This window comes from Botryllus schlosseri, chromosome 11 (genome assembly GCF_051294905.1).
Source record: "Botryllus schlosseri isolate E-star chromosome 11, Bs_hap1, whole genome shotgun sequence".
Taxonomy (NCBI): Eukaryota; Metazoa; Chordata; class Ascidiacea; order Stolidobranchia; family Styelidae; genus Botryllus; species Botryllus schlosseri.
In genome coordinates this window covers 18,609,831-18,635,313 of record NC_137246.1, presented here as the reverse complement: position 1 = coordinate 18,635,313, position 25,483 = coordinate 18,609,831, and the positions used below count along the sequence as shown (strand labels likewise).

At 41.3% G+C, this 25,483-nt stretch overlaps 2 protein-coding genes across 3 annotated transcripts; both read left to right on the top strand.

The window, feature by feature from the left end:
* Positions 1-3,642: 3,642 nt before the first annotated feature.
* On the top strand, positions 3,643-9,427 carry LOC145450850 (regulator of G-protein signaling 21-like). 2 transcript variants are annotated; one of them, XM_080329356.1, is made up of 4 exons: positions 3,643-5,652; positions 6,110-6,174; positions 6,409-6,572; positions 6,872-9,427. In XM_080329356.1, the coding sequence occupies exons 1-4, from the start codon at positions 5,486-5,488 to the stop codon at positions 7,016-7,018; spliced, it is 543 nt and encodes a 180-aa protein (XP_080185482.1). In that variant the 5' UTR covers positions 3,643-5,485; the 3' UTR covers positions 7,019-9,427. The 2 variants fall into 2 exon arrangements, with proteins under 2 accessions (XP_080185482.1, XP_080185483.1); XM_080329357.1 differs by having other exon boundaries at positions 6,409-6,495; positions 6,872-7,015.
* Positions 9,428-9,783: 356 nt separating this feature from the next.
* Positions 9,784-11,888, top strand: LOC145450848 (uncharacterized). Its single transcript, XM_080329355.1, has 5 exons — positions 9,784-10,002; positions 10,106-10,379; positions 10,725-10,789; positions 11,101-11,255; positions 11,560-11,888. The coding sequence occupies exons 1-5, from the start codon at positions 9,828-9,830 to the stop codon at positions 11,716-11,718; spliced, it is 828 nt and encodes a 275-aa protein (XP_080185481.1). The 5' UTR covers positions 9,784-9,827; the 3' UTR covers positions 11,719-11,888.
* Positions 11,889-25,483: the final 13,595 nt, after the last annotated feature.

The window sequence follows — 25,483 nt, the reverse complement described above, 5'->3', positions numbered from 1 at the left end:
GCAATCGGTTTACAATTTGGTGTCATAAACTTGAAAATTTGCGGTGCTTCGACACACGCTTGAGCAACTCCGCATACACTGTACTTCTGATCTCGAGGGAGTTCCAAGGTATCTTTATCTCCGTCCATATTGAAAATGACCCGTTTATGCAAGTTCATGAAATCGAGACCAAGCACCACATCAGCGCATAAATCTTCCATCCCTTTAAGAGGGAATTCCGTATATTTCGTTTCGTTTACAAGAATGTCCGGTCTGTAAAGTTCTTCAATCTTGCGGGAATGGGATTTAGAAGCAAATGTAACCGTAGAGGAGTACGGAGTGGATTTCAGGTCAATTTCGTTGGCGTATCCAGTGCTTATGAAGCTTTCCGCGGAACCGGAGTCGATTAAAGCAAATGTTATGTGGCAGCCGATCTTAACCACGATTCTTGCTTTTATGAGACATTTGGGTACTCCGATGGCGCTGAAGTATGAGATCATTGCAGTTACTGTTTTCCTGTTGTCGGTGGCCTTTCTCATGCAAACCACTTCATAATGACCTAGGACTCCACAATAGCCACACTCGCTCCGTTTCGCTGGACATTTATATCGGGAGTGGAATGACTGACCGCAAAAAAAGCACTTCCGATCAGGTTTGATTGTTTTGCTCATTGCGTTGAGTTGACTGTGAGTTTCTGTGGATGATAGTTCGACTTCGGGATTCAAAGATTTTTCCAGCGGTTCGACGCCGACAGATGAACATGGAGTGTTGCAATAGATACTAGAGCTTCGCTGGGCGAATTCTAATGAGCGGGCTTTTGAGATCGCCATTTCGAGGGTTACAGCCCCGTCACTTTCTAATAATCTCTGTCTGATAACGTTTGATCGGAGACCAGTAACGAAAGCGTCGCGGATGGACTCCTTGCGATGATCTTCCGCCGAGATAGTCTTGAATGTGCAATCTTTCGCTAGATCTGCCAAGGCGCGGGAAAATTCCTCGATCGTCTCTTCGGGCTTCTGAATACGGGTTACTAGCATGTGGCGGACGAAGATTTCGTTCTTTTGCTTGATATAAATTTTGTCGAGAAGTTCTATTGCGGTATCGTAAGTCGAACTTTCTTCAAAATAGGAATAGACAGACGACGACACGAAATTTGTTAAGATCTTCAACTTGTCGATCTGTGTATCTTGATCAAATGATGAAAGAAAATTATCGAAGGTCTTCTTCCAATGCTTATACTGTTTTTCAGCAGAGGCGGAGTCCGGACTGATATCGAGCTTGTCTGGTTTCAGAATCCTTTGTGCCATAATTCTATGTTGCTTAAATTGTCGTAAACTGACTATTGCGTTGAATAACTAACTGAAGCTTTATTAAAGCAAAGGTAACCAATGTGGCTTTAAGCAACATAGAACACAACTGACAGCAGAACAGAAGAGAATAGAATGACACGGTAACGATAAGGCGACACTGTACTGTACAACGTAACTAATCAGATGAAAGTAATTATTGCCTAATTGCGGATCACCACACTAGGTTTGGTAGACATGCACACAGGTTTGATATAACCTTTACGACCACATTTCTGACATACTGAATGTCGATATTGACAGTCTTTTCTCTGGTGATCGATGAAACAGCGGCTGCAGGATTTCAGTCTTTCCGGGAAGTTGCCTTGGATGGATTTGGAAGGTTTTTTCCCCTTCTGATAACTTCCCGTCATATTGTTGACGATGGAAGTGTCTTTACCGCTACTCTCGCCCTGGATAACCCTATCAGTTTCCAGCGTTCTCACGTATGTTGCGGCTACCTTGAGAACGTCGTCAAGGGATGGATTGGTTTGTGTTAGACACTGCCGTCTCACATCCGCGTGCGGCGTTTCTTTAATGATGAGATCGCGCATTAGCTCATCAACGTAGCTTTGATCACAGCCATCCCTTGAGCATATGAAGTTGCAATCTTTGGAGATTCCGCGTTAAGTAGCGATCCAATCGGCGTACGATTGTCCCGGTTGCATTTTACAGTTGTAAAATTCGTACCTGGCTGCTTGCACATGAATTGAGTCCTTGAAGTGTGTAGACAACTTCTCAGTCAACGCATCGAAGGTTTGCGCACTGACATCAGCAGCACCAAACAAATTACGAAGGAGCGAGTAAGTTTCAGGTCCAACCCATGAGAGTAGACACGCTCTTTTCTTCTCCATATTGGAAATGCCGTAAATTGCAAGGTGATGGTTGAATCGTTGCAGATATTGGTCCCATTTCTCCTTTGATTTGATGAACGAATCAAACTTGGGAGCGGTAGCTTCAGATGTTGACGTACCGGGACTCGACCTCTGTGCTAATTGAGATATGGCTTCCTCATGCTGCAGCTTTTGCTGTGCCATATCTTCTTTGTGCTGTGCGCGTTGTTGGTCCAAATCTTCTCTGTGCCGGGCATTTTGCTGCTCCAGCTGTGCCTGTTGTTGCTTCAGCTCTTCTTTACGCTGTGCGCGCTGTTCCGCCATCATTTCTTGCTGCTTCTCTAGAAGCTTCAATATACTTGCTTCCATGATGTATCTCAGTCGCAGAAATAAATATGAATCCGACTTCTGACACCAATTGTTATGTTCTTGATCTTGTTTGAACAATAACTCAATACGACGAGGTTGCAATATGAAATCAGTATATATTAACAGCAGAATAACTTAACGGCAGCGACACGATCCAGAGTTCAGTTAAATGAAAGACGCCGAGACAATAGAACACAGTGTATAAATACAACGCAAGACACACGAGGAAATAATGATTGGCGCTAATTACTAGTCCTATACAAAATAGAATGAAACGATACCGACGTAAATACACGAACATAACAGAGATGTTAAAGGCAGGGCTTTGGAGCCGGAGCCGGAGCCCCGGAGCCGTGCATTTTTGCCGGAGCTGGAGCCGGAGCCGGAGCGGAGCTGGAGCCAGTTATTTGAGAGGTAGCTCCGGCCCCGACGTATTTCATAAGATGCTATTAGATATGCAACAACCATATCTGCTGAGTTCACATAATTCAATATCAGGCCTTCGCGAAATTAGGAATCTTTTCCTCTTGGGCTCTACCTTTTCCGACTAACCATGTTCCTAGGGATTTAACAGCAGAGCAGTCATATGTTCAATGTTCAATTTTCATACAGGAGTGCCGAACCTCGGTATGCGAAATATGCCTGTGAATTATGTGGGTATTCGGCATACCCGCAATTTCATCATCAGCACAACCTTGTTGGCCAATTGTATACGGTTCGAAAATAATGATCACTATATATTACGCGAAATGGGCGAGAGGATAAAAACGTGATTTCGTTGCACATGTCGATATCACGAGCACGAGCCGAGAAATTCTATCTTATCGTTGCTATGAATCGGATGAGCAAATACTCGTTCTTTCGTGATAGTTCTTTAATCAGGCCGCGAAATTGGACAGTGTTATTGAGTATGCAATTATGCATGCTAATTGGAATTCATTACTGCACATCATCGTCATTCACTCCAGTAAGGATTTTAGAGCGTAAATAGGGGATGATAGAAGAGTAGCCCAAAACCCCATGGTATTTTATGTTGAAGACAAATTACTGATTTGATACGCGATTTCCAATTTGTAATCATCTGTTCCGTTAATTCATTCTTGATGTCTGCTCAGGGTTCTAGATATTCCTGTGTCTGCTTGATACTCTAGTATTCCCGGATTATCGCGCAATGTGCATACTGCATAGTTTAATTCGTTTTGGGCATGGCGCAATGTGCATGGCACAGTGTTTAATTAGAATATTCGATTTGTTTCAACCGGAAAATATTATATTCATATAATCTTGATGGGCACTGGATGGACTGGTAACAAGTGCACCAATATCGAACGTCAAACCATTGGCCATTCGGTACAAATCGAATTTCTATTGATCACGTCGTAATATCCGCCCATATTGCTCTTACTACAGTTACAGTTCAATAATAATCGCACATTTAAAAATTGAATTGAGCTGTATGGCTTAATGTTAACGAGTACAGTGCCAGTGTTAAAACGCCGCATCAGAATTTTAATGCTGTACACAGCACTGGCACGGAGTAAAGTGCGTTCTAGTGCAACTATGATGTTATCGACAATTGACAAGTGTTCATTATGTCGTCACAAGCCGGTACGGCGGCACCTATGTCTTAGTTGCTGCATCCGATGTAACTGACGGCTGACATACTCTAGATTACTATAGATAACTAACCTACGGGTAAATTATTAATCTAAATAGACCAGGGGCGGCCCACCTTTTCGGCTATATAAAGGGCCACATGAAATTGACGAACGAGTGCGATGCCCACTAGCCGCGCCAGGCGCGTAAAATTTTCAAAGGTAATATTATTATTACTTGGGTATATTGCGGGTCGACTGTATACCGCCCGCTGGACACAGTTTGCAAGGACAGGACTATTCGGCATCTGGACATATCGATATCGAAGATTTCCGCTAATATACGACAATCATTTTGTGCCTACATTTCATCGCCGACGATCATTCTGCGAGCGCAAACGCGAAAATACTTTCTCTCGTAATTACGAATATAGTTAGACTCAATCGGCTAAATCAGGCGTTTATTCATTTTCAGGTGGGGGTAGGCTACAAAGAAAGAAATCGTGCGACAATTAAACACGCGAAGCGGGAAGAAAAATTTTACTACTATTTTAGTTTATTGTAATGTATGACGATTTACTAAAAATGTGACTGGACCCTGGATCTGCCAATGCGTCGAAACTGATATTTTAGTCATTAACATCCCAAGTGTCACTGGCAGACTAATCATATTTTTGGTTGGCCTTGCAAGTTCACAATCTGAGCAACTCAATTTCGATGATATAACAGAATTTAGATAATATAATGGGAAATTAGCTCGCGGGTTACTCAAAACCTTCTCGCGGGCCACATATGGCCCGCAGGCCGCGGGTTGCCCGCCCCTGATATAGACAGACAACTTCGATAGTTCCGGAGCCGGAGCTGGAGCCGGAGCAGTGGTTATAATGCGGCTCCGGAGCTGGAGCCGGAGCTAATGTATGATAGAAGAAAGCTCCGGAGCCGGAGCTGGAGTAATGCAAATTTACGGCGGCTCCAAAGCCCTGGTTAAAGGATTCATGTCCTAGTTTTCCACAAACTTCACCAATGGGTACCATTGCTGGTAAGTCATTCAAGTCATTGCTATCGTTATGGCTGGCGTTACTTTATGAGGTAAAATCTAGCTACATCTGCAAAGATTCGTACAGTTATATATTTTAGTTGATCACTACTCTTGTATTCCAGGAAGCAACTTTAGGACGCGATTCATCCGGTCCTCAGTCAGTAAGCGGCGAATGCGAATTCGGTTCAGGGCATCCACTAATCCACTACCATATTTTCCATCTCGGTTTGCTCATGGTGTTCCAAGTCCATCGACGAGCGTTGATAATAACTTGCATTCAATCAGGGCTGTCGCCCACGATGTATACATAAATCCCATGACAGTATGAATTTCAATTCGCAGGAACGTGCCGTGCCAGGAACAAGCAATGGGCTCGCGCAAAGTAGAGCACGGGGCCTGTCCGAACTATTTGCATTGCGGCAAAGACGCAACAGGAAAAATTCAGGACCGAGTCTGATTAATGCCGTGACGAAGAAAGTGAATAAAATAAGGTGAAAAGTTGAACGTCTTCACGTCTTACAACTACAGGTTTCAATTATTCACCCCGGGCGCCGAGGGTATAATTTCATGTGACAAGAATACATATATTTAAAATTGCTTTCAGTTACTTATCCGCACTGGGGTTTAGCATATCAAAATATTACTAGAGGAAAATATTATTGACAGTGGCGTACAAGGCCAGAAACAGCAACCGGCGTCACTGAAAACTCACTATTATAATAAGAAAATTAGGTTTCATACCAATCGATATATAAGACCGCTAATTGAAAATGGTTCTGGGTCGTTGCATATAGCTTAAAATTGTTTGACGCGTCAAACTTATAATGATTGGATTTCATTTCGGGTATCATATTCGGTACGTAAAGACTGGTAGTTGTTGTGTGAACAAATATGAACTATTCTTTATGTTATATAAAAATTATGCATGAGATGGTGTAATTTGTCCAGGTCGAAACGAAAACAGATGGCGATCAGACCGGAACTCAATCTACATGAGCTTCTTACAAATAAAGGTAACGCGATCATACAATTCTCTTTGAATGTAAGAGTCATGACAACAATTTCTCACTAAAATAATTCGTAAATTGACAGTAAACATAATGGCATCTGACTTTGGCCATCTCGAACCCATCAGCGCGATGTATATATTTCGTATACTCGCAAGATTTTTTGCTGACAAATTTCATGAGAATTTACCCTGTAGAATTTTGATGAGTTCTTTATGTCTATTTTCATATTATTTCCAGATTTGGTCTGTGAGTTCCGTACGTTCCTTTGCTCCGTGTTCAGTGTAGAAAATTTGGATTTCTGGAACGATCGTGAAACACACAAAGGTACGAAGAGTAGTAAGCAAAGGAAAATTGCTACAATGATACATCAAAATCACCTGGCATCTTACTCTCACAAAGAGGTAGGAATAACTCTTTAATGCGGTTAATGTTCATCGCTTATTATGCTAATGAATTACTTGGCGTTGCTATACCAAGACCAACTACATGGGGTTTATGATGTCTGTCTATCAATGAATTTGAAAAGTGCGAAGCACCTTATCCTTCAGACAAGCAAATTACAGCTGATCATTGTGCTGTATAATCAATTAACCAAAATAATATGAAATCTGTTATAGAAATGGTCAAAGATACTTCAAATTCGCTGTATTATGTTTTATATCGCAGATTCAACAGAATTATTTGTATTACTCATTTTTAGGTGAACCTTGATGCAGATACAAGGAGGAGTACCCTTAAAAGTCTTGAAAATCCCGATCAAAGCACTTTCGATGAAGCGCAAGACCACATTTTCCGCTTGATGCGAGGAGACACGTTCAGGCGACTCATGAAATCTTACGAACATTAATGAAGAAATGCAGGACCGGACCATGTACGGCAGCTCGCGATACAAATATTCGCGACAGATTAACTTTGTCGGAGTCGTGAATCAGTAGGCCTACATAATAATGGTTCGAAAGGGGCAGGTCGAGATTTAACTCGGATTGTGCGGTAGCTTCGATTCAAATTTTTGTTTTGATGAATGAAGTGTGGACTTTCGGTACTGGAGATTGAAGTAATCGATGACATTAACTGCCAAAGCTACTATTGATTATTTTAGCTGCTAATTGCGGATTGAGATCTCATCATAACGACGTCAAATGCAGACAGTTTAATAGACTTACAACTAGGGATGGAGTCAACCTCTCAAAGGTTCAGGTTCGTGTGAACGCGAACCTTTTTGAAAAGTTCTGTGAAAACACGAACGTGAACCTCATGACGTCACGTGACGTCATATTGCTAATTTCATCCCTATATTTCAATGAAGTGATAGCCTATATTAATGTACGCGATACCTGGTGACGACTCGGACCACGTAATGCCACAATGCTGAAGGACGTATTGACGTTTTACACGTCGCTAAATGTATCAACTGAGGCAATCAAATGATATAATAATCTCGTAAAATCAATATCTTCCATCACTTTGCCTACAATTTCGACGAGGACTTGTCAGGGAATATAAGCTTACGCCTTAACGGTCTAGACTCTAGAGGACATACCGGTCAATGTATTCGGCATGTGAGTAAGGCTATATTGATATTGAGAAGAGTGTAAAACTGGTTTCTATACATGCTACCGATATTACCCCTTTACCAAGTTATACAGCAGTAGTCAATACCTCTATTCGCAAGAATTTGGTTTTTATGATACAGTAAACTTATGAAGTCAACATTGACCCCGTACGCCTGCTAGATTTCTTACATCAGAAAACGATATCAATCTCATTGATTGGTTGAATAAGCATCATTCGCTGACTAAATGTAGTGTATATCGCTCTTTATGTTGTGTGATTGGGGGTCAAGCTTACAGCAGAGAGTCACTAAAACTTTTGTAACAGGCAAGTAAACTTTTTGAGATTTTCAAGGTGCATGCTCGTTTCGTGTTGATTTGTTATGCTGTCAGCGCCATGTATAGAGTGGCCTGCAGTTGAAATGCAATAAATTTGAACCAAGGATGTTATAGTGTAGTGATAATTGTAATCGATAAAAAAGGTTCACAGTGCAGAACCGACCAAGGTTCGTTTTGTGAACGTGAACCTCTTAATTTCCGAGGTTCACACACAGAACGCAAACGTGAACGTCACGTTCACATCATCCCTATACTTACAACCATACCTTCATCAATAAGTATCATGCGCTGTTGTATAGGACAAGAATCACCAAACGAGGTATCAGCAATAAATACATTGCATTGTGTGTCTTGTATATAGCATTGTACATTGTGCGTATGTCTTGGGCAGATGAAGATATATTCTAACGAATATCGAATAGAACGTAAAGACATTTATGGTATTGGCCTTTATAAGGGAGTGAAATGTGTACACTGTACGTGTACGTACAGTCTGTACACTGTACACTACTATGATAATTACAGTGCCTGTCAAAATTGCTGATTTGCTTCCCATCAATGGTCTGTTGTTGTCGTTATTTCTCTATTTCGAGTTGACTACCAAAATGCGTGAGGGGCCAGCACAGCCGTGATCCATCTCTGTTGGAGATCAGATCGACAACAAATATGCTCAACAGTGCGCACCCGCACCCGCCGATCCAAAAACAAACTGACAATTCAGATTGCTGGTAACAAATGGGGTTCGGTATATTGCTTACATTAATGAAAATCTCATGTTACTCTATAAATGGCAGCTTCTCCACATGAATGGGTTTCTTGAACTGGCATTGAACAAAAAATTATGGACCTGATTACCAAATAGCTGCAGTCGTACAATCTTACACCTTACACTCGAACATTGTACGCCGTAGTGTAAACCTTACATTTTGGAACCTGAATGTAACCTATTATTGAGTGATATAAGCCTACCATCAATAATTGGATGTTTTTCGATTGCATAACAAGCAATCGATGCATGATATTAGTATTTGCTTGGACAGATAGTTGCACTGCTCAAGGCAAAACATTTGTAGGTTACCTTACATGTAGGCCTAGTCTGTAACAATTGGGAAAATAAAATGGTCACGATAGTCTTTCTTCCGAAGGGTCGATGCCGAAAAATAGATCTATATGCCCAGCAGGGTGGTACATGATTGAATTGTCTCGAACATATTGATACAAGAATATTTCCCTGTCTGCGGGTTTCAGGCCAATAATACACTGCGGCAACAGTGGTGCTTATCGGATGTCCAATTGTCCATACGTTGTGCTCAGGACAATGCATTTCGTCTTTCCGATAAGAATGTATCCCGTGTACGATGAAGCTCTAATTGGATGAAATAATTCTATAGATTAGAAAACAAAGGTATTTTTTGATAAGCAATATGACGTATCCCGCACGTTATCGCATCGAGGAAGCGCCGATAGCTCAGAAGCAATGAGTTTATACATCACCCCCAACCCCTATATAAAGCTCTTCAGCTGTGGCTGAAAATCATTCCATAGCGGCGTTTGCGAAGCGCGAGATAACAAGTGCACGGTGGAGGCTATCGTTTTGCAAGCGAACAGCAACGAATAATTTGAAGATGGCGGAGTTACAAACTCCACCACCGTTTAATATTGCTCGTAAGTCATCTAGAACCGTACGAATATGATTAGGTTTTCGATCGCTATCATAATATTCCAGGAGGCAACTTCAGGAGACGTTACATTCGGTCCTCAATCAACATGCCAAGACGGAGAGTCCGTTTCAGGAAAACCAGGATCCCAGTACAAAATTTCTCGGGTCCGTTACCGGATGATTTTTCAAGCGTAAATAGCTCATGCGCGATCACAGCGACAGTCGCGGTGAACGAGTCCACCACGAGATTGTCACAAACTCCGCCAGTGCGCGGTAATTCTCGTAAGTAATTCATATTCATGTATAGATAACTTTTGTATCCAGAAGCACATTTCTGAAGGCTTGTACAGCTATGCATCTGTTGATCGTTTTCATTGTATTCCAGGGAGTAACTTCATACGGCGCTTTATTCAGTCCCTACTCGACAAGCGACGACGGAGAATCCATTCTAGGGGAGGTAACGCTCCGGCATGTGATTTGCCATCTCAGCTTGATCACGGTGACCCACGCTCATCGAAACGCGTTGATGACTTACGTGACATGACAGCAACTCCCCGCGATGATAGAGATTCTACTGTGAACGACAGAAAGAACAAGATCATTGCTTTCTTCTTACGAAAGACGACCTCGGAACAATTGCAAACGCCAAGAACTTCGAGGTATAATGCATATTATCACATTTTAAAGATATAGGTAGATATAGTTCTTCCTAACAAATAGAGGACTACGTTTACTGCTTTCGTATCTATGAATTCCTAATAGCTTACATAGTGTTTTAGCTGACAACTGTACTAATAAGAAAGGTATTGCTTGCTCATGCTCACAATATAGGAGATATGCCGCATCGCATTTCGTTTTTTGCATTGCACAATTGCACATGTATTACATCTGGTGCAGTTTGATTTAGGTGCCGGCTACAAGTATAGTTATGTCGACGACTAGGTCTATGAAATAACAAAAACAGTAAGCATCAATATCATACATAAAAAGTGAAATTAATTCAGGTCAAAGCGAAAATCAGAAGAGATTACTCCGGACCTGTCGCTGCGGGAGCTTCTCGCAAGTAAAGGTGAGATGATTTTTAATGCAAATTTTAGATTCTGTACAAAAGATATTGGAAAACAGAATATAAATGAAAACATAACAATTGGATATTTGATAACGGAACAACATTTTCCGCTATTCAGCTGACACCATGAGTCCGGTTTATTGTATCAATCGCGGTAATGCCATCAGTGCTGTGTGACTGCCTTACAGCCTTAGACTTCGGATACAAGCATGTGCAAAAACACATTGCGTACATTCTCATAATGCATTATACAGGCCAATTCCGCTTTTAATATAACTTTCATATTGTATCGAATTTCTCACTAAATTCAGCCTTGGCGCGTGAATTCTGGGCGTTCCTTCGCTCCAAGTCCTGCGAAGCCAATCTGGATTTTTGGAATGAGTGCGAAGCATACAAACGTAAGCAGAGACGCAAGCAACGGAAATATGCTTTGGCGATATATGAAAAATACTTGGTTCATTCAGAGGTGAGTATCAGCTCGGCGTTAACCAATGATTATATTACTTGTCGCTGAATTTTGCTTTATTGACGGTGATTGTCTGAATTTCGTTACTTGGCTTGTAAGCTTGGCAAATGACTCGGATATATTATTTTAGACAAAGCTTTGAATAAAAATTATACATATGCCTCTATCCAAGACGTACAAATTGCAACTGATCATTATTGGAGCGGTAAAGATGTATTATAAAATGAACGTGTTACGCAAATGCTCATACGCTGAGAGATGTCTGTAATTTCTGACGAATTTAACAAACACATTTTATATTTAGGTCAGCCTTGACCGCGACACTTTGTGCAGCACTCTGACAGGCATCAAAAATCCTGACCAAAGCACTTTCGCTAAAGCACAAGACCATGTATTCCGCGTGATGGAAACGGGTCAGTTCAAGCAATTTGTGACATCATCTGAACAAATCCCAGGCGAATAAGCGCAATCCGACGTTGACCAGTCGACAATATGTCGATATTAGCGATGATTGAACTTTGTTGGGATTCCTAAATCCGCATAGGCCTATAGTTTCTGAAGCAAATGTCCGCACGTATCATGTTAGTACCAGTAAATGGTGTTGTTTTAAGCTCAATTAAATCATGAATGATATACTGTTGCATAGTATTTCGAACAGTTATCCAGAAGGCAGTAGTAATATTAAGCTGGTTTGGTGTGGTGCAGTGCAGTGCAGTGCTAGTGACTATCAACTCTATAAACTGGAAGTATATATCATACACTCAGTCGTGGCGATATACTGCGTCCTAATGTGGTTATTTAATATTCTTGATGTTTCGACAGCTATCATCATTTTACACCGGATCGTTATTCCGTCATAGTACAGACTTATAGCACGACCCACTTTCATTCTAGGCTTTTGTAAGACACCGCTTAGCTGGATTAGAGGAGCCTAGATAAACCTTAAACTCCAACAATTAAGCAGGGATTCTTGAGTCGATACGAATGATGTTTTCTTTCAAGGTATTCAAGGTGTTTGCCTACTACCATGGTCATTTACACCACGCCAATTTTCTTCATTTTTATTCCGTAGCTATGCCGACTCGTAGCACGACCCACTTCTAGGCTTTTAAAATACACCGCGCACCGCCGTACACGGATGAGATGACTAGGAGGAGCCTATAGATAAACCACCAACACTTAGGTAGGAATGCTGGAATCGACCTCAGTCGGACTCGAACCCACAACTAGGGCTGGGCACAATGATTCGAGTACTCGAATCTGAATCGAGTATTAATTTTAATGATTCGAGTCGAGTATTAAAAGACGAATTTTTCGAGTACTGAAATTATTCGCTTCTCGCCACTGAAAGTTAATTTATCAATGAGAATTACAGTTTTGATACTACTATTTTTCATTGTTAAAGCGTTGAAACCTTGATTAGCCATATCGTAGCATGCGTAACATCTCGTACAAAGCTATGAAGGCTACTGGACGTAGCACATTTCCGAAATCATGATTATCCAACAACATTGTCATCAAGTGGAATGAATTCGGTATGGTCGAAAAAATACCAGAGTATCATTTATGAGAAGGATAACAGGCATTATATTCTTTGTGGTGGCGTAAAGGATACATATTTGCAATTTGACGTATCGCACTATGGTATGACGTCATAATGAGTGATACTCGATTACTCCACTCGACTCGAAGCATATTACGTGATTCAGAATCGAATCGCTCAAGTAATCGATTTTGCCCAGCCCTACCCAAAACCCGTTGGTGCTGCAGCAGCACAATTTACGTCGGGCGCTGAATGATAATCAACGGAATTGACTGCAGTAAGTCTACCTGGATTGGAGACAGTCGCTCCTGCGCTTGACATATCGTAGCAACCAATTGGAACACGGCGAAGAGACGTAATTCTACTGAGATTGAGAAGCGGCCATTGCAGACTGAATCAACATCTGCATAAGATCCGTTGTTCTGAGACTCCACTATGTCAGCAATGTAATGCAGAAGAATCTGTAGAACAATTTTGTTGCATTGTGTGAGATGGTACGTGGACATATTAGCATGCGACACAATAGCAAGCGACATTTGAGCATGCGACACTTGAGCATAGCGACTTTTGGCCATGTCGACTCGTGGGTATGTAGACATATCAGCACAGGGACATATTAACATGAGGACATATTAGCATGGGGACACATAAGTATAGGGACACACGAGCATGGATACACGTGAGCATAGGGACACATCAACATGGTGACAATTTAATAAGTGCCACTTGAGCATGGTGACACATGAGCATGCGATGCATGAGCCTGGACGACACATGAGCATGGGTACACAAGAGCATGGGCAGACAGGCGCATATGGACACATGGGCATGGGGACATAAGAGCAAAGGTGCACATGAGCATGGGGTCATGTACGCATTCGACACTTGAGCATGCGACACGTCTACATGCAGACAGTTGAGCATGCGACACGTGGATATGCAGACACTTGAGCATGCGACACTTGAGCATGCGACACTTGAGCATGCGACATTTGAGCATGTGGGCATGCGACACTTGGGCATGCGACACTTGGGCATGCGACACTTGCGTGTCTTAGGCGACTTTTGAGCATGCGACACTTGAGCATGTGACCGTACAGATTCGTCTGAAAAGCTCCAAATATCACGGTAAAGCGCGATAAAGGTTGTCATTGCTCCACATATATTGGAATCATTTACACGTATCAGACGAACTAAAAGAATATATCCTTTTGTGAGACGAAAGCGTTTGCAAATTCGCATTTCGACACGGGACTTGTTAGATTATTTTAGTTTTACGTGCCATGGGTGGGTAGGGGGAACATTAGGGTTGGAGGTGGGTTAGGGTTATGATTAGGGTTAGGTTAGGGTTAGGATTAGGGTTAGCTTAGGGTTAGGATTAGGGTTAGGTTAGGTTAGGGTTATGATTAGGGTCCATGTTGGGGTTAAGGTTTCCCAAGATTAGGGTTGGGGGATGGATATTAGGGTTGGTTAGGGTTAGGGTTAGAGTCAAGGTATCGCAAGATTAGGGTTGGGGGTGATGAGTATTAGGGTTGGGAGGGGGGATATTAGGGTTGGTTAGGGTTAGGGTTAAGGTATCCCAAGATTAGGGTTGGGGGTTATGAGTAATAGGGTTGGGAGGGGGGATATTAGGGCTGGTTAGGGTTAGGGTTAAGGTTAAGGTATCCCAAGATTAGGGTTCGAGTTAGGGTTGGGAATAGGCTTTGCGTTAGGGTTACGGTATCCCAAGACTAGGGTTGGGGTGATGGGTATCAAAGTTGGGAGGGGTGATATTAGGGTTGGAGGAGGGGAGATATATCATTTTCGGACGGGTATAAATCCATGATTTTGACGCTAGTTAACCACACACTAAGAAATGACAAATGCTCAAGTGTCGCATGCTCAAGTGTCGCATGCGCAAGTGTCCGCATGCTCATTTGTCACCATGCTAACATGTCACCATGCTCATATATCACCATGCACAAGTGTCAACATGCTGAAGTGTCCCAATGGTTATGTGCCCCCATGCTCACTTGGTACCATGCCCATGTGTAACCATGTTGATTAGTCCCCATGCTAATGTGTAACCATGCTCAAGTGTCGCATGCTAATATGTTTCCATGCCCATGTGGCCCCTTGCTCATGTTTCACCATGCTGATATGTCCTCATGCGCATGTGTCCCCATGCTCATGTGTCCCAATGCTCTTGTGTTACCATGCTAAAGTGTCCTCATGCTATAGCGTCGCATGCTAAACTGTCGTTTTTCATTGTGTCGCATGCTCATTGCTCAGCTCATATGTCGGGCAACAACATCAAAGGAGACAACTACGTCATGCTGCGCGAGTGAGCCGAATAAATTGGGAGTTGAAAGACGTTTTAACAGATCCAACGATATTGGATAATGTTGTACAGTTCGTGATATCTTCGGGACGACTTATATAGTATAGCTAATACATGTTGTATATTCATTATTTGTATAACCAAATGTCATGTTTGTATATTGTCGGCTATAGCTCCTTATATCGAATGTACATATTGGTATACCCATAGAACTGAGCGATGCTGTATATACTTGGATAATGCAAATTCATTGTAAAAACAAGTATAGAAGTGGCGCACAAAACCTGTGCCGTGATAAGCGCCACTATCACGATTTTTACTTATAATAATAATAATAATAAGTCTACCTGGATTGGAGACAGTCGCTCCTGCGCTTGACATATCGTAGCAACCAACATTGGAAGCGAGGCAAGTTCAGAGTCTGGACACGGTCTTATTGTGTCGTACTGAAACCTTAACTCTTGCGGTGAAAGTGAAGGGCATTTGGTCGATATAGCAGATATCGTTTTTTGTCACTTCTTTCGTGAAAACATCAAAAATCCTCTTAACGCGATTATCAGTTCTTATCCCATAGTAGAGATTCTCTGACGCGACGCGTGTGTGTTATTTTTATTTCGCTCTATATGCGCGATCATCTTTGGACCATATCGTATAGCAATTGTAACAATATTCCAACAATTTTTTATGATCTCAAATCCAGAACTGGTCAAAGTAGTCTGCCCCGCTACTCAAGTAGAGGTAGTATAGTAACGCCGTAAATTTCTACTCAATTAAAAAAGTAGAAGCAGCAACTTGCTAAACATGCCAAACTTACCTGAATAAAGCAGAAATGGGTAGATCTGTACGTAGCTTCAAAAAGTAGATTTGATGAAGATCATATTCCGCTTGATGCAAGAAGACACGTTCAATCGATTCACGAAATCCTATGAGCATAGATGAAGATAGAGATATTCGCGAAGGTTGAACTTTGTAGGGATGAGTAAATATGGGTCTACAACTCTACATAGTTTGTAAAGTAATAACACGAATGTATCATGTTATACTAATAAGTAGTTTTAATCAGTATTCAAGCATGAACGGTGTACTTGTAGGCCTACATTGTGAAGTCTGTACATTGTACAAGTACATGTAGCCTACATTGTACGAGTTGTGTTTTCAATTGGCGCACTCTGAAATTCGGAAGAAAATAACTGATGGCTCAACGCCTGCGACTAGCAGCTTCAGACGGGAAACTGCAGGACGAAAGGGACATGCCCAGATTCAACTCGGCCCATGCGGTAGCTTCGATTATGTTTTTTGGCTGTAGGAGCTGTGGAATTTCGACGAAATTAAATGCCAAGACTGCTTTGGATTACTTAACTGCTATCTTCGGATTGATATCTCAGCCTAACGAAGTAAATTACAAACGGTTTAATGTTGCCTACTTACAACCACAGCCTCGTCAAAAAGTCTCATACGCTTCTCTATAGGACAAGAATCACTAAACTAGGCCAAAGTAACAGAAATAGAGCAAAAATACATCATTGGTATTGGCTTTTGCAAGGGAGTGAAATATGTAGGCTTCTGTGATAACTGTGATTTTCAATCTGCCGTTAGAGTTATTTCCGTATTTCGAACCTACTACCAAAATGGCTGAGGGGCCAGAACACATGATCAGTTAGCACACCCATGATCCAGCTCTGTTGGAGATCAGGTCGATAGTCGATAGCAAATATGCTCAACAATAAGCACCCGCTGCGCCGCAGAGACGATGCTAAAGGATTCGATTCCCGCATGATATTCGCGGTGAGACTGATGGACTTTAGCAATCCAATTTATTTGTAACAATTGTGATTTGGTATATTGCTTACGTTGATGCAAAATCCCACGTTAGGCTACATATGGCATCTTCTCGACAGGAGTAACTTCTCACGTGACTCGAAATTTCGAAATTGGCATTTGACTCAAAATAAATTACTTGTGTACCGCATACCTGTACTGTACTGGGTACATTTTACATTTTGTAGCCTGGATTGGCCATGCCTGGATGCAATGGAGTTTACCTGCCGTCAATAATATAATTCTGTGTTAGGCGAGTACGGAGCTGAATATTGTGTTCTGAACAAACATTTCGCAAGTTATTGTTCTTTGTCGTATTGATGGTGTTTGTCGACTATAATATGGTCATTTACACCAGGCCCAGTTTCATCATTTTATTCCGTAGCTGCCGACTTGTAGCACGGTCCATTTCTTGGCTTTTATAAGACACCGCTTACAGTATACACGGATGAGATGGCGAGGAGGAGCCTAGATAAACCTCCAACACTTAGGTATAGGAATTCTGAAGTCGACATCGGTCGGACTCAAACGCGCAATCCATATTAGTGTTGCAGCTGTGGATTATATAACTATACGCTATCTCGCCACACATCTCACAGGTCTTTCGAAAACACAGATCCGACTCCCTATCGAGACAGCATGATTTACGAAGTTCAGAGTCTTTCCTTGCTTTAATGGTATCAAGTTGAGTTAACCCCGTGGTATTTGGGCGGTGCATAACACCTTCGTACAGAAATAAATACATTTATATAATGAATTGTTGAATCTTTGCAAGTGGAATTGATGGTCACATATGAACAGAATATATTCCGATCAGGATATTGAATTTAGAACTGGAAATGAGAGCCGGTGCGGATCTGTAAGCGGATTTGATCGAAACGAACTGAACTTCGATCCCGAAAACCGTGAGCCGTACATTTGTTCACCGATACCGTCGATATTGCAACGTCAAAAACGCCAAATAATCCTGTCCTTGCCAAATGAGCCCATTGCTATACAGAGGCGCCCCCCCAATACATGCAAGTAGGCCTAATATATTTAATGATCGAATTCATTCATTCCCTTTGAAAGAATTTCGTGCTTCGCTGGACCAGGGCACGACTGCACGCTGCACAGTTGCACACGGAGTTTTCATGACATAATTGTTATCAATTTTACAGCGTGATCATATAAGTCTTGTTTTCAATGTTACCTAATTCAGTTCGGACGACTAAAAAAAGGTTATCAAAATTCAATTTTCCCGCGCAATGGTTCGTAAATCTCATGTGGCCCTTTTGCAGAAAAGGTTGGCCACCCCTGACATAGATAAAATTGGACATTATTTGCCAATTACAATTCAGTTGCATAGAGGAAGAAAGAAGCAATATGCATCTTCGCGATGCAGTCCTAAGTTGATGCAGTTTTTGGAATTATACCATGATATTATGACAGAGCAAATATATGGTCTGGTTGTAAAATTGATGTAAGTATAACCAAACGCTCCTTCCAACTTGACAAAATTAAAAATATTTGTATTGTAGCTTAGATGCTCGGGTCGAACAAATGATTAAGAAAGACTGCAAGTCCTAGACCTTCAATACTTGAGTAAGTGTATGTAGACTAGACATTAGGGCTGTTCAAAAATAACTTTTTTTCCCGTATTCCAGCCATTCACTGATTAAATTGTCAGGTTACCCTAAAAAACGCTGCACACCTAATTTGGTGCAATTCTGACAAGTATAGGACTTCGCAGATCCAATTAAAATTTTAAATATATCAGGGAAAATAAAAAAAAAATCAATTTTTTTTGCCAGCCCCATCAAATTGTTGAGCTGTCTTCAAAGACGATGATGCGAAACAAATTTGACTCAATTCCGACCAGTAGAAGCGGAGTCATGTGAGTTTTTCGATGATATTACTCGGATTATCCTTGATCGGTGGATAATCCGAGAATTATCACCAAAAAGCTCACATAACTCCGCTTCTACTGGTCGGAATTGAGTCAAATTTGTTTTGCAGCATCTTTGAAGAGAGCTCAACAATTTGATGGGGTTGGCAAAAAATTTGAAATATATTTTTTTTAATTTTCCCCAAAGCAACACTTCGATTGTTTTATCTACATTTTAATAATAAAGGATGGGATATATGCCGTGTTTAAATGATTCATACTTATTAGGTTATTAGAGAGTCCATGTTATTAAAACTTATAAAATATAAAAAAGGAAGGATATTTAGAAAGGCAATCCTTCATGCATAGTAAATAATTCGAGCTGCGCCACAATGAAATAATTTTGCATGCCATCGTTAATCATATGTTTTCACGTGTGTAATGATGTTATATGATAGTCATTTAACCGTCACTGTGGCATATAATTTTCGAAGTACATTCGTATAATACTGTTGGTGTCGGGGTTGGAGTCGGAGTCGGAGTCGGAGTCTGTCCATTGAAAGTGTGTAGAGTCGGAGTCGGAGTTGGAGTCGGTAGTAAAATTTACCGACTCCACAGCCCTGCTCATTACGTACGGAGCGCACCACTGATGTAGTTAGCGAAAATAGAATCAACTTGTACTGTCATTAATTAGGCGTTCTTTTTTCGTATATCCTGTAATATCTCTATGCTAATTATTGTTTGTCAACAGATGCGAATTTCAGCTTTTACAGACTTCGCATTGCGACAAGGCAAAGCGCTCACTTATCGCTAACACCTGATCGAAGAAATAAGGTTATCACTTACATTGCGGGACCACAACGCACAACGGGGATTACATTAGGTTGTATTGTCCTTAGCGAGTTGATTATCACCAATACGTCACTACCATATCTCTATTGTTTCAACTTCCTTCTGATAAAACTGTATACCGCATACATCCCCATTGTTGTGATTCTTGACCTTGGGTCGACCGCATCGATTTATGATGTTAAAGAAGATTTAACCTGTGACAATAGAAATATTTCATCAGGTTATCGCCGACAAGAAGCGCATCCACATCGTATCTCCTCCTACCGATCTCAGATTGAGATCTCGTCCTACCGACGTCAAATACCTACCTACAGTCTTATATACTCACAACCATACCCTCATCAATAACTATCATAAGCATCTGTATAGGACATGAATCACTAAACGAGATTAAGTATCAGCAATAGATATATCACATTGTGTGTCTTGTATATTGCATTGTACATTATGTGCATGTCTTGGGCAGACGAAAATATAATCTAACGAATATCGTCTTCGAGAGCAAAGACATTATCGGTATTGGCCTTTACCAGGGAGTAAAATGTGTATGTGTAATATGTATACTATTATGAAAATTATAGCGTCTGTCAAAATTGCTGTTGTCAGTGATCTGTTATCGTTATATCTCTATTTCGAGTTGACTACCAAAATGCGCGAGGGGCCAGCACAGCCGTGATCCAGCTCTGTCGGAGATCAGGTAGACAACAAATATGGTCAACAGTGTGCACACTGTGCACCCGCTGCGGCGCAGAGTAGATAATAGGAGATTCTATAATCCGCGTCATATTCGCGGCGAGACAGATATAGGCTACATTAGCAACACTTAGCGATTAATGATGATCCATAAACAAACTGACAATACAGATTTTTGGTAACAAATGGGGTTTGGTATATGTTTTTCATTGATGGCATATGACTTAAACTATCTCGAATCCAAAAACGCGATGTATATTTCGTAATCGTAAGATTTTTTGCTGACAAGTTTCATGAGAATTTACCCTGTAGAATTTTTATGAGATCTTTATGTCTATTTTCATATTATTTTCAGCTTTGGTCTGTGGGTTTTACTGTGGGATACGTTACTTTTCCGGAACGAGTGTGAAACATACAAAAGTACCAAGAGTAGTAAGCAAAGGAAAATTGCTTCAATGATACATCAAAAATACCTGGCATCTTGCGCTCACAAAGAGGTAGGAATAACTCATTGATATGGTTAATGTTCATCGCTTATTATGCTGATGAATTGCCTAGCTTTGCTACCAAGCAGAGGTGATCAAAGTAGTCAAGGAAGCTACTTATGTAGAAGTAGAGACGAAAAAATTCTACTCAAGTACGAGTAGAAGTACTTCTTTCATAGACAACCTACATCTACTTGAAGTAGAAGTAGAATTTATTGACTTTAAATCTACTCAAGTACGTGAGTAGTTGTGAAAACGATGGTAATTCGTTCGCATGGACTGTCAAAAGCTGCAAATGGCGCTATGCGGAAGGTGTGGAGAGCTTGATTCATATTGATGCATCACAGGTTGAGTCAATTTTTGACAGAATAAGCTGCCGTCCACATCATAGGATGTAAATGTTAGTTTGTCTGTTTGTTTTTGGGGTATTCGTGGTGTTTGCCGACTACAATGGTCATTTACACCAGGCCGATATTCTTCTCATTTTCCGCAACTGCCAACTTAGAGCACGGCCCACCTCCAGGCTTTTGCAAGACACCGCTGACGCGGATGAGGTGGCGAGGAGGAGCCTATAGGTAAACCTCCAACACTTAGGTATCGGAATTGGGAAGTCGACCTCGGTCGGACTCGAACCCGCACCCATTGGTGTTGCAGCCGCGGATTATACCACTGCGCTATCTCGCCACATGTAAATGTTAGTATTGATATGAAATTGCGATACTAATCCTTTGTTTACTCGAACACCCGGTTTTAGAGAATATCGTGGCATGGCGCCCTTTCCCATATTATAAGGCCCTTAGTTCAGTCGAAGAGCAATGCGGAGGAGTTTATTCGGATACGGCTTTAACACTTTGCGCGATTAGTATACGTTAATTAAAAATAATGCAGATTGTAAAAATACCATATAGTGCAGTGGTTCCCAACCTTTTTCGGTGGCAGGGCCAAATTTAGAATTTCAGAGTACGGTCGGAGCCGCAAGAATACGAGGGCAATGAAAGGAACCCAAAATAGTCACCAAAATATGAAAATTGGCATTGTTCCGATCATTTGCTTGACGCCATTGGCCATTGTGTTGCCGCGCTCCCGTTGGTTAGAAGAATCAACCTTTGCTGGCTATTTCTGAGTAGTTTTATTGCCCTGGCGAGATTTCAATTCGTATTCGTGGAATCAATGCGACACTTGCTTTCGATAAACACCGACATATCAAATTATGCGGACGCTTGGGTCGCGAGCTATAGGACTACCAATTATGCTGCTTTTTGCCGGCTAAGCAGTACGCATCTCGACGTATTCAATCGTGGGTCACTTGTTGCACATCTATCCGTAAATTAGTTTTCAATACCCTGGGCCATAACAGCACTTCGTCAGCCCCCCCCCCCCCCCCCAAAAAAAAAAACGTTGTTCTTGGGCCCCCCATAGGGTGATAAACCGAACTTCGAAGCCCCCCAGACCGACTCAGGCTATGACTGTTTACCGCTATTTATCATCTAAATCGGGTGTCAGTTTTAGGCAGCATCTCTGGACTAATCGCGCAAGGTGCGAAAAATTTCTATAATTCATGATTGAATCGGTCAATATAATCGGGAATTGCATATATATCGGTATCAATTTTTATCCTCTCTCGGCTCACGTGATCAGATTGACCGGTTGAGCCGAGTGAGTTGTGTTTGAAAAGGTAGGACCACTCATATATAATTAGACGTCTTCGGGCGTACACCCGTTGGCAGGAACGAAACAGCACTTCGTCAGACCTAAGTCACTAAGTGTTTTGAAGGTCTACAGCTCCCATAGGGTGATAAACCGACCCCCGTCCCGTTGTTCGCATATGTCACGAAGTCAGGATCCCCGTTCAGTGAGCCAGAGTGGAGCGCGAAAATTTTCGATAATTCAAAATAAAATAGGTCAATAAGATCGGGAATGGCATATATATTGCTATCAATTATTTGTCCTCTCTGCTCCCGTAATCAGATTTACCGGTAGAGCTGAGTGAGGTGTCTTGGAAACTGTAGGGCCCGTAAATAATAATTAAACATATTCGGACGGGCGGACCCGTTGGTAAGACTTCGTTACATGATGTTACTTCATGACCTCCAGTCTGCTATATCAAAAAATATAGAATCGCCCAAACGTACTAAACTAAAAGATGCACACGATTTCAAATTAGTAGTTCTCCACTGGCATAGAATGCTTCCATGCGGGATGGTAGCCTATTTGTCTCGTGAGGTTCAGATTGCCAAGACAGGAACATTCGGTGCCAGTCATTTAGACGCCTATGGTCAATTATACCTATATGTATTTTGTATATAGCCTACATAACGAAGTTTTCGGTCAGCGTAAGGGTAGTCCTTTTCGGCCAAGGTTTTCTCGCTGCCGATCGTTCTGGCACACTTCTTGGAGTCGCATGTTACATGGCTTAAAACTTTATATGTCTTTGTGCGTCGTGGCGCGGTAATGGCCAACGCCGATATGCCCACTTCTATAAATCTTGCGTATCTTATCTTGGTGGAAGAGTACCCAATAATTAAGGTACTTGGAAACTTGAAATCGCGGCAGTTACGGTCCTGTCAATACCTATATCTATAGGTATTGCTCGTTCAACTGGAAAGTTAGGGCACATTGCATTGAAACAACAGTGACGTAGTCTGAGCTGTCTACTCACAACTTTCCTGCAATCCTAATTGAAAACTCAGACTCCAAACCAAGCAAGAGTATTTTATAATTTTTTTTTTTCATAAAGCGATTTCTCAATATTTTTGTGGGGGCTGCAAGAAGGCTGGCTGGGGGCCGCGGTTGGGAATCACTGATATAGTGCATAGCTTTATTTCAGGAAAATATATGACATTACTACACTTGCTTTTATACTTCAACATGTATGTTCTCCAGACAAAAGAACTGAAACTATAATTAGAGCTCAACCTATAATACTCGTAATTAAAAGAAAAATACAAATAGTCTTCTAAAAAGCGGAAAATATATTTCATGTCTTTTGTCCAGAAAGTTTCAACGGTTGTCTGCTAAAACAGGTCTAACGTTAAAAAAGTCAAAGTCCACTTTTCCAGATTAGGACACGTCATGGGCTGCTAGGTATAATTGGTGATTGCTAGCTTGCAAAACGGTATTTTCAAACGTTATGGGGGGCCATACTTACCGTTATTAAATATTTGATAGAGGTGGCAATGCTGTGTGAACGGAACCACGCAACCCGGTATCTAAATTATATTCAGCGACACTTTCGTGAAAACATATTTGTCACTCTATATCTGCTATGCGCGAAGCGCAACGAAAATTCTGGGTATTGCATGACTTTTATGAAAATTAAATGTTGGCACTACGTGAAAACATCCCCGAAATTCCTTAGGATATCTTTCTTATTGGGGGATTAAACTACTTCTACTTGACAAACTGAAAATAGCGAAAAATAAGTAAGTAGTTCACAAAATATTACGAATTAGAAGTAGAAGTAGCGAAAAAATATGAACTTGAGTAAGTACCAGAAGTAGAGGAAAACTACTTGAATTTACTGACCACCTCTGCTACCTAGACCAACAACATGGGGTATATGATGTCTGTCTATAAATGAATTTGAAAAGTGCGATTCGACTCATTACAGCTCTGGAAATAAATGCTGACTCAGTTCCAGCAACTAGCAACTTCAAATTGGAAACTGTGGTTCGAATGGGGCAGGTCGAAATTCAACTCGGCTTCGATTCCATTTTTTTTTAATCAAGTGGGGACTTTCGGTACTCGAGATTGAGAGGTATCGACGAACTTAACTGCCAAAGCTATTATTTTAGCTACTTATTGCAGATTGAGATCTCATTCTACAGATGTCAAATACAGAAAGTCTAATACACTTACAAGTTACAACCATACTCTCATCAATAAATGACATACGCTTCTGTATGGGACAAGAATCACATAACGAGATTAAATATCAGCAATAGATACATCGCATTCTGCGTCTTGTATATCGCATTGTACATTGTGTGTATGTCATGGGAAGATGAAAATATAATCTAACGGATATCGAATAGAGCGCAAAGACATTTTCGGTATTGGCCTTTGCCAGGGAGTAAAATGTACATTTGTAATGTGTATACTACTACGAAAAGTACGGTGTCTGTCAAAATTGTTGTTTTGCTTTCCATCAATGATCTGTCATCGATATATTTCTATTTCGAGTTGACTTCCAAAATGCGTGAGGGGCCAGCACAGCCGTGAACAAGCTCTGTTGGAGATCAGGTCGACAACAAATATGCTCAACAGTGCGCACCCGCCGCGGCGCGGTGAGACAGATATACTTTAGCGACACCTAGCGATTAAGGATGATCCACAAACAAACTGACAATCATCATCATTGGTTTATTAGCAATTTTATCAGTTCAATACACCACAAAAAATGCGATACAATGAAGAGAAAGGAAGATGTCGAAGCGACTAGGAGTTGTCTATGGAATCAGACACCCACAATACAGATTGTTGGTAACAAATGGGGTTTGGTATATCGCTTTCATTAATGAAAAATCCCATAGGCTATAAATGGCAGATTTTGCACATAAATTAGTTTCTTTAACTGGCATTGAACACAAACTTAAGGACCCGAGTACGAAATACCAGTGTAGCCTACTTATAGTCTTACACCGTACACTC